The sequence below is a fragment of the Elephantulus edwardii genome, unplaced genomic scaffold (genome assembly GCF_000299155.1).
Source record: "Elephantulus edwardii isolate Elephantulus edwardi_28Jun2011 unplaced genomic scaffold, EleEdw1.0 scaffold00007, whole genome shotgun sequence".
In the NCBI taxonomy this organism is placed as follows: domain Eukaryota; kingdom Metazoa; phylum Chordata; class Mammalia; order Macroscelidea; family Macroscelididae; genus Elephantulus; species Elephantulus edwardii.
Genome location: NW_006399757.1, coordinates 15,920,374 through 15,931,189, shown reverse-complemented (window position 1 = coordinate 15,931,189; position 10,816 = coordinate 15,920,374). Strand labels below are relative to the sequence as shown.

General features: G+C 36.1%; 1 protein-coding gene across 1 annotated transcript in view; it reads right to left on the bottom strand.

Moving 5' to 3' along the window:
• LRRC72 (leucine rich repeat containing 72) overlaps window positions 1–10,816 on the bottom strand; it is a 74,904-nt gene that overhangs the window by 27,398 nt on the left and 36,690 nt on the right. The window contains exons 4-5 of the mRNA XM_006880380.1: window positions 6,345–6,426; window positions 5,307–5,417 (exon numbers count right to left, since the gene is read on the bottom strand). Of these exons, the coding sequence (XP_006880442.1) occupies window positions 5,307–5,417; window positions 6,345–6,426 (193 nt within the window). The remainder of the gene's footprint in view (window positions 1–5,306; window positions 5,418–6,344; window positions 6,427–10,816) is intronic.

Below are 10,816 nucleotides of genomic sequence, written 5' to 3'. Positions count from 1 at the left end.
AGAGAAGAGAAAGAGAGAAAGACAAAATATCAAAATATCACTACTTGGCTCATAGGAAGTAGCATATGATTAAGAACTAAAGGTACTAAAGAGAGAAGTCAAAGCTGTACTCAAGACATTGGTAAAAAGAAAAATAAGTCTCAAGGAACTGAAAGAATATCACTTGAGGAGTCAAAGACAGCAAAATTACAGCTTTGGAAGCACTTATTCATCTATTAAGAAATCTGAAAGAGAGTTAACCTGGTCAAAAAATTGGAAGAGATCTATATTTGTGTCCATTCCAGAAAAAGGAGACCCAACAGAATGTGTAAATAATTGAAAAATAGCCTTAATAATGAATTCAAGTAAAATCTTGCTGAAAATGATTTTAAATTGCTAAAATAGCATACTTTTGACACAAAACTGTAAGAAATTCAAGCTAGATTCAGCAGAAACTGTGTTATAAGAGATATTACTGCTGATACAAAATGCTGGTTGAAAACAGAGAATCCTGGGAAGATATTTCCTTGTGTTTTACCGGCTATGCAGAGATATTTGACTATGTGGATCGTAGTAAATTATGATTAATGTTGAGAACCACAGATACTCCAGAACATTTGATTATGCTTCTGTGGAATCTGTACATAAACCAAGATGTTGTCATCAAGCCAAACAAGGGTACACTGTAAGGATTAAAATCAAGGAAAAGTGTATGTCACGGTGATATCTTTATAGTACCTATTCAGTTTGTATGCTAGGCAAGTAATCTGAGAAGCTGGACTCTATGAAGAATCTTGTAACAAAGGATTGGAGGAAGAAATATCAACAACTTATAACATGAAGATGACACAACCTTGCTTGCTACCAGTGAAGAAAACTTGAGGCACATAAGAAAAAGAGATAAAGAACTATAGTCTTCAATGCAGATTACACATCAATATCAAAAGAACAAAAATCACCAGGACTGGACCAATCGGCAACATCACGAGACATTTAAAGATTGAAACAGTCACTTGTTTCAGTTTACTTAGATAATTAATGCCCATGGAAACAGAAGTAGGAAATAAAAAGATTCCACTGGGTAAATATACTGCCAAGGATTCGATTTTATTTTTTGCTAAAGGGCAAAGTTGTTACATTAAAGACTAAAGTACATCAAACTCAAGTGTTAGTACATATGCATATGAAACAGGCAAAAAAATAAGACTGAACAATAATTGGTGTCTTTGCATTGCGGTGGTGGTGAAAAATATAGAATATACCAGGAATGGTCAAAAGAAGGAACAAATGGTTGTGGAACACATGTGGTTGGAGTGCTCCTTCCAGGTCAGCATGGTGAGTTTTCCAAGGTTGTGAATCATGCAGGAGAAGACTGTCCATCTTTCTCTCAAGGAGCAGCTGGTGTGTCTGAACTTCCTGCCTTTGCATTGCCAGTACAACTCCCAACTAGGCCCCAGAGCTCCCTAAGTCAATCTGTAAACAGAGTTGGAAAAGGAGGATTTAGCAAAGGCGAAGGAAAGCCTTGATGAGATAGACTGAGATAGTAACCACAACGGTGACATTAAGCATAGCAGAGATCTTGAGGGCAGGACAAGAACGGGCAGGATTTTGTTTTGATATGTTGTTGTTGTTGTTGTTACCACAACGGTGACATTAAGCATAGCAGAGATCTTGAGGGCAGGACAAGAACGGGCAGGATTTTGTTTTGATATGTTGTTGTTGTTGTTGTTGTTATGTGCCATCGAGTCACTTGTGACTCAGAGCGACCCTATGTACAATATCCCTAAACTCTGCTCTGTACTGTGCCAATCTCACTGTCTCCGACACACCCATCCCGATTACCCCAGTCACTGAATCAATCCACCTCATAGGCGGCTTTCCCCTTCTGCGCTGTCCCTCCACCCCACCAAGCATGATTTCCCTCTCCAAGGACCTGTCCCTCCTTGCAACATGTCTAAAGTATGTTAGACGGAGCCTTACAATCATCCTTGCCTCCAAGGAGCAGCCCGGTTTGTATGAGTTGGAGTTGACTAGTTGGCACCTAACAACCACAACACATTTTTACATTCAGCGAACTATACCATGAGTTTCTCAACAAGACGCTTTAATTCTATACAAACGATTTAGACTAAAATTTATAAAACTCTAAACCCCATAAAGACTGGAACGTTCTTGTCTGCCTTGGTTTTCCCCATTTATCTAGCTGAATGGCCTAGAAGTATATGTATTTCCTGAATAGCTGACTAAACAAATAATAAATCAGGAAAGTTTCAACTTGATTTTACACTTGGTAATTTGGCTAAATCGATGAGCCTTACATTTTGCCACCTTTAAAGGGTGAATTATTCTGATTTGCTCACAGGATTGTTGTGAAGATTTAATTGGGAATACAGTAAGGAAGAATTTTCTCTAAAGAAAAGACATCCAAGCATTCATACACATGAAAAAAACATGTTAGCAGAGTTATTGTTCAAAATGTCAGCTATTTCTTGAGTCTATTCACTTATTAGAAGAATGTAAATGCTTAGATGCCATGTATCATAATTCTTTATCTAACCTATATTATCCATAATAAAACATCCTTTATTTTTGTTACTCTTTCAAGAATGAGAAATGCTTTCTGAAAAACTGTTTTAGTGAGATATATTAATGTCAAAGCAATCCTAAGATGTAGCTATTAGCCCCATTATAAGCAAAACAAAACGAAAAGGGAGTTCTGTATCTAGCATAGCCATTTCTTTAATCATTAAAGTATTTGCTTAGCATGGAATGACTAGATAATTCAAATATGCAGGCTGATGAGGATTCTTTTTCCCAAAAAAGGAAGTTGTGAGTAATTTCTAATAGATGCCCTCATCATGTCTCCAAAATAAGCATGGGATTATCATAAATTTGTGTGGTTTTAATATTTGAGTTTTGGTTTTGTAAATGTACCTATAAGCATTTGGATCAATTCTCCTTTAATCGAATCTATATATCTAATAGTACTGAAAAGATAGGAAAACTCTACTTTCTATATGATGATGTGCTCAGAACTTTCCCTGTAGAAATCAGTTTGCAAGTATGAAAACTTACTGCCACATACAAATCTGAGAAGTGAGTTTTGTTTGCTGTTTGCCATGGAGTTAGAATGAGCCCATAGCTGAGCCTCCAGTGGGTTTTCAGTGGCAACAGATTTCACAGGAAGAGAATGCCCGTCCTTTTCCCAAGGAACAGCTGGCAGATTTGAACTGCATGCCTCTAGGTTTCCACCACAGCATCTGCCAATAGGCCACCAGAGCTTCCAGAATTGAGTAGAGAGTGAAATTGAATCAATTTCTTTCTTGGGACATTGTATAATGAAGTGTCCACACAGAAAATCTTGGACTTTTTTTTTTTTTAAACTTTGCTGTACCTAAGAACCTAAAAGAACCTTTTATTTGTATTGGGAGCATTTTTGTACATCTTTTTTAAAGCAAACCCACTAACACAGAGCTGGAAACAGCTCAGAGCGGTCCTAAAAGACATAGTTGAACAGCTCCATAGGATTTCCAAGGTTATACATAATTGTAGAAGAAGACAACTATAAATCTTCCTGCAAAGTGGCTGGTGGGTTTGAACCTTTGAGCTTTCAGTTAACAGTCAAGTGTTGAGAGCCAGGACTGTGTATTATTGAATATCATCAAAAGTATTTGTTCAAAATGGAAATGTCAAATTATTAAAATATGTGGGAAAATTCTGATTCTTTCAAAGAAGTCTAGATGCTTCTCATATTTCCTCCTAATACTGAGGCCAGTTCCTTGTTGGGTGTGTTCAACTTATGTATAAATGGAGCTTGTTTTTAATCCAATTGGAGGCCTGCAGCTGCTGTTATCTGTTTTGCTGATATAATTCACATATCACATAACTTATCCAGTTAAAGTATAAAATTCAATGATCTTTTAATACATTGACAGAGTTGTACAATTATGATCATAATTTTAGTACATTTTAGTCACTCCAAAAAAGCAATTTTAAATGGTACAACCACTCTAGAAGGCGGTTTTGCAGTTCCTTAAAAAGCTGAATGTAGAAAGTCCATATGAGCCAGCTATTCCTTTGCTTGGAATACACCCCAAGAAAATGAGAACTGAGGCTCAGACGGAAACTTGTACACCAATGTTCATAGCAGCATTATTTACCATTACAAAAAAATGGAAACAGCCCAGATGTCCAAACACAAACGGATGGATTGAGGAGTTGTGGTACATTCATACAATGGAATACTATGCAGCACACAGGAGCAATGGTTTCATTACTACCTAACTTGGGAGGGACTGGAGAGCATTATGGTGAGTGAACTAACTCAGTCCCACAGGGACAAATGCTGCATAAAACCATTACTGTAGAATGAATATGAGGATCCAAGGCAGGTGGGGGTGGAAACAGCGGGGTGAGGATGAGGCAGGGTAGGGTGTTAACCATAGGGTTGCACAATTTGTTGGGTGAGTGAGATGAAGGAAATGGGAAGGATCTTTTGTGAAAAACAACGTATTAAAACTTTGTAAACAAATAAAAACAAAATTTAACACCCTCTCCTAAAAAACAAAACCCAACCCCTAAAACAAATCTATGCCCTGTGTCCACTAGCTGTTACCTCTAGTTATAGGCAAACACTAATGATGTAATTAGCAATAGGCCTAATAATTACCTCTCAGAAATGCCTGTTTTGGACATTTCACACAATTGAGCTTATGTAACATGTGTACAAGCTGCTTACAATGTGAAACCAAAAATATTGATCATGTATATTATCTTTTGGTATTTTTGTCATTTTTTGTTTGATACAGCATTTTGCAAATTTTTTCCCGATCCATTGTCCTTTCAAAAGAATAAGGATAAGGACCGGACAATTAGAAACCACATGCATGACAAACAATAGCCCTACAAGAGGGATTAGGGGACGAAAGTGTGCATGGATAAATGAATAATAAAGAAAAAAAGAGAATAAGATCTAGACTTATTCTCAGGAATAGTAAGTACTGTAATACTTAAATTGCAGGAGGAGTGGCATCCACTTCTGAAAAAGCTTGCCTCCAGAAACCCTATGAACCTGGAGAAAGGATGAAAGTTATACAAGTGTCCAGCTCTCGTTCATAGGGTCACCATGAGTTGCCTCTGACTCAATGGCACTCAACAACAACAACAACAACAACAACAATAATTCTAAACTTGATCTATGGTACGTAAGGTCACTGAGTTGTAGGCAACTCAATGGCACATAACAACAATCTAAACTTTAAAAATGGAAACATTCTTTGCATTATTATAACTTTAACTTCTGAAGACATAAAAGGTCAGATTGATACTTAAGAACTTCAGATTTATCAGTCCTTTCATTTCCTTCACAGTTGCATCAAGGTTTGTTAGTTCATTGTGGTGCAGCAGGAGGATATACAAAGAACGCAAATTGTGCAAACCTGTAAAAGACAAACACTTTTGTAATATTTTAAACCTTTTTAATGCTAACCAAACAGTTAACAAAGTAAATAATACATCACATAAGAGGAAGAACATTCTTTATAATATTCCAAACTATTAAATTAAGAACACACTAAAACGTAGCGATTAAAATAACTTACTGCATTATGAGGATATTACAGTTCATTTCTTTCCATGTTACACCTGTTTTTCTGTAGCTTTATTGGTTTCTTTGGTTTGGGGGGATGGTTTTCTTTCTATTTATTTATATTTTTTACTTAGCTTTATAGTGTGACCTAAAGGAGGTCACTAAAATAGCTAGCATACTCCAAATTACTCAAATAGGTGTTTTCTTTACACAGTAAGTAAAATTGTCATAGTAAATTTTTTTTAGTTATAAAATGTACCATTCCTACACAAGCAAAAGTAAACCATGCTTGTACTTGTGTGATAGTCATGTCATGGTTAAAGAAAGATTTTCTTAGTGGCATACAAAATCAAGACTGACTTGGAAAATGTATGAAATTTTGGTTCATATAAAATTTACTCAGAGTGGAATAGAAATTTAACTGGTAAAAAATAACATCCAGTAAAAATTTGCAAAACTATTTTGGTCCATTATTCTATTTATTGATACTCTTAATTACTGTTAATATATGATTCCACAAAACCTAGTTTTTCCTCCAAGCATGTAAAAATCTGTTAAATAAATTTTTCGTTTTGAGTAATAAACACAATAATATTAAAATACAATGGTAATATGGCATATCTTAAAATACAAATAACACCATTACAGAGTAAAAATTCCATCACATATTTTCAACAGAAATGTTTAAATATATCTTTGCATGTCATTAGTAATATTATAGGTTAAGGTTATTATTTTATTGGAAACTTATTCAACTAAGAAGAAATTTAAGGCATACCTGTTATTTCAAATATTGCATTGTTGTTTAAATAGAGTTCTGTCAGACAATAGTTTCTAGTTAGAAATGATATTCCTTGGAGCTGAAAACAAAAGAGGAAAAGAAACTTTCTGAAATAATCTATAAATGTGTTTATAATAAAACTATAGGGAGACCTTGGTGGCTGAATGAGGAAAGAATTGTACTGCCGGCCTAAAAAGGCTCAGTTTGAATTCACCAGCAGCTCCATGGGATAAAGATAGGCAATCTCATTCCATGTGATTTACAGCCTCTGAAAACTTGCTTGGGTGTCATCTATGGGTTGATTTTGATAAGAGCTATGAGTTGAACTGAGTTGAGTTTGTTGTAAAATAGAAAGATTCTATGGGTAAGATGTTGAATAGTGCAGAGAAAATAAAAGGAAAATGGAAATCACTAATTTTTTTTGCTATTGTTTTAGTGACATAAACACTCAAGAAAAATAATTGGTCAATTTTCAAACATTTCAGGAGGTAGCAATGAAGAAAGAAAAATACTGAAGGAAGAATTTCAAGGTGCACTGGAAATGTTCACAAGTCTATGCTGAACAGTTTGGAAAAAGTGTTATCCAGCCAATCAACTGGAGAAAGGAAAAATTTATGCCCACTCCAAGAGGAGGTGATTCCACAGAGCATGGAAATTATAAAACAATATAATTACTATGCAATCAAGTTATGTTTTGTTGAAAATAAGTTACATACAGCCGTAGCATTAAATTGACAGAGAATGCCCAAAATTCAGGCCAGATTCAGAGAGGACAGGGACAGAACAGTATTATTGCTGGTGTCAGATGGATCTTGGCTGAATACCGGAGAACACCAGAAAGACATTTACCTGGCTTTTGCTTGCATTTGACAGCATGGACCATAATAAATTGTGTGGATAACATTGTGAAGAATGGAAATTCCAAACCAATTAATTGTGTTCATATGGAGATTATACAGAGATCAAGAGGCAGTTATTAGAAGAGGATGAAGGGACACCACACAAGTTGACATTAGGAAGGGCATGCGTCTGGATTTTATCGTTTATCATGTTTACCAAATTTGCATGCTGAACAAATTATCTGAGAAATCAGATTATAAAATGAAGAACATGGCACTGATATTGGTGGAAAATTTATTAACAAACTGCAATATGCAGGTGACACAACCTTACTTCATAAATATTGGGAGGATATTAAGCACTTACTGATAAAGATTGAGGACTACAGCCTCTGATATAGATTACACCTGAACATAAAGAGTGGATATCCTCATAACTGGGACAAAAAGCAGCATCATGATAAAGGGAGAAAAGATTAACGATGCCAGATGATTTTTTTTAATTTGGACTTATGATCAACGCCTAGGAAAGCAGCAGTCAAGAAATCAAACAACATGTCCCATGAGGCAGATGTGCAAAGGCAGTAAGTAAATTGCATGGGAGGATATTGCCCCTGTTTTCCCCATACAGTAGCTGGTGGATTCAAATTGTGTGCTTTACCCAGCACTTCTATTATTGTTGTTGTGTGCCATCCAGTCAGAACTGACCCTTGGCTGACCCTCTTGCAGGTTTACAGAGACAGTTAATTGGGTGGGAGGAGATTGCCCATGCCTCTCCCATGGGGTGGCTGGTAGATTCGAACTGTGTCTTTGAGATTGCAGTGCAGCTTCTTGCCACTAGGGAAGTCTGTATTTAAGGTAGCATTTGTATCATTAATTACTAAAATCTACTTTTCCTTTCCCTATATCCCTCCTATGTTTCATCTTCACAGCTCAAACAAACCTCTTAATTTATATTAGGGTTTTAGAGGCAATATTTCTTAAAATGGAGTGTTTTATTGAAGAATAAAAGAAATATTTTGGTATATTGCCTATTTTAATACTCCATACCATGTATACAGGGAGATCTGGTGGCCTAGTGCTAAGATGCTGTGCTGCAATCTCAAAGGCACATTGTTCAAATCTGGAAACTGCTCCACAGGAGAAAGATGGGACAATCTCCTCCTTTGCAAATTATTGCCTTTGAAAAGCCACCTGAGGGTCAATTATGGATCAGTTCCAACTTGACAGTACACAAAAACAACAACTATGTATACAGTATTTCATGCAAATCTTCTGGAGGGTTGGCTATGGGTTGGTTCTGATTCAATGGCTTGGTACTTAGCAATAATAACATAACAAGGACAAGGTATTAATGAAAGAGATATTGATCAAGTGTATTTTTTAATATATGGTCTTATTTGGATCCACAATCAATACCCTTGGTAGCAGCAGTCAGAACAGCAGGAGATATATTGCATGGGAGCGCTAGGGGCTTAGTGGTCAGGCGTTGTGCTGTCAGCCCAAAGGCACACAGTTCAACACACATGCTATTCTGTGGGAGGAAAGATGGGCACTCTCTTCCCATGGATTAACTGCCTCTGAAAATCTTCTGGAATGAGTCAGCTATAAGTTGGTTCCAACTCAATAGTACAGAACAACAACAAATTGCATTGGGCAAATCAGCTGTTAAGGACCTCTCCAAATTATGAGGAACAATGATGTCACTTTGAAGACATCACCTGATTCAGATCAAGGTCTTGTCAATCACTTGCTATGCATCTGAGAGCTAGACAATGAATAAAGATGACAGAAGAATAATTAATATCAGGGGAGCTCTGGTGGCCTAGTGGTAAGGAGCTGCAACTACAATCCCAGAAGCGCATGGTTCGAATCCACCAGATGCTCTGCCGGTGAAGGAGGGACAATCTCCTCCTGTACCAGTCAGATCTGATTTGATGGAACACTTACAGAAAAATAATAAAATTAAAAAAAATAATTGATATCCTTGAGCAGTAATAACCCATAGACTGTCAAAAGAATCAACAAGATAAGGCTTAAAAAAAGTACAGACAGAATATTTCTTGGAAACATACTTTGGTCATGTTGTTAGAAGATGCTATTCCTTAGGAGGAATCATGGAAAAGTGGAGGGTTAGCAAAAGAAAGGAAGACTCTTGGCAAGATGGAATGATAGAGACTGCAGCAATGGGCTCCGGTGTGTCAGAGATGAAAATGATACAGGATAGGGTTTAGATCTGTTGTTCATAGGGCTGCAATGAGTCATACTTGACTGCTCCTAACAATATATGCTCTTGATTGTATATTATGTCTATTAAAGTTTACCACAAAAATTACTATAACTAGTTAAACAGAAATATTTTGGCCTGTCCTTAATAGTTCTAAGCCAATTTATCTGACTTAGTGAGATTATCCTTATTATTTCAGAAAGGTTATGTTAGATTTATATACAAATTTTTGGCCAACTTTAAAAATATTTTTTCTAATATTTGCAATATTCACAAATTATGAAGCTATAAAGGTAAATGTGTTGTTCATCTTGTTTTTTGAGGTTTTTTTTTCTTTTCAGACTCACCACCAAATTAAGTCATTACATAAACGAATGATTTTACTACAGTTCTTATTGTGAATGGAACCTTGTTTTTCATAGGCAGGAGAAACTATTCCAGGCAGGAAGGTGGGTCACGATTGGCTTTCCATCCCTTTCCACTTTCCCTTTCTGTCTTTTGGTATTAACTCACAGTCTTCCATTCTTCCTCTCACCACTCCTTGATCTAATCATAGCCATATCTGACATCAGCATAGGAAAAGAACTTTAATGGAAACCACAACTCTTTCTTCTCTCTTTTTTTCCAGTTGTCTGCTGACCACACATCAACTCAAGATTACTAATTAGCCAAGACTTTAATTCCTCTTGCATTACACATTAACATGTGAATAAAATTCTAATAAACTCAACTATTTCATCTTGATGTGAAAATTATTTTCTCAAGAACATTAATAATCTTGGATAATAATTACTGAGATTTTAAGGCTGCATTATTTGTTGAGATGGTACAAGACAAAGTCACGTTATGGGAGCATTGGTAAATTACACTGAAAGATGTTGTGCAGATGGACGTTTTTATTTAACCAATAAAATGGCTGAGTAGAAAATGAATCAGAAGAGTGTAATAGCAACAGATAGGGAGCTCCTGTGGCCTAGTGGAAAGGAGCTATGCTGCCAACCCAAAACAGATGGTTCAAATCTACCAGCTGTTCCTTGCTAGTTAGAACTTTTCCTCCTATGTAATTTATAGCCTTTGAAAACTCATTGGAGAGTCAGCAATAAGTTAGTTTCATTAATGCGAGGAATGAATAAGGAGAGTGTGAATCTGATTCAGAAGAATATGGTGGTGGATTAGGGTGGAGTATGATAGCAGAAATGTAAAGTTGAAATAATTGAGACTTAATTCTAAGATAAAATGGACAGATTTAATAGGTAAATTGCAAAACAGAAAGCTGTCAAAGTCAATATCTAGCAACTGGAAAACATGCTGCTCTGATAATTAAGTCAAAGGTTGTTGTTGTTATATGTCATTGAGTTGCTTGCAACTCATAGTGACCCTCTGCACAACAGCTCTGAAGCCTA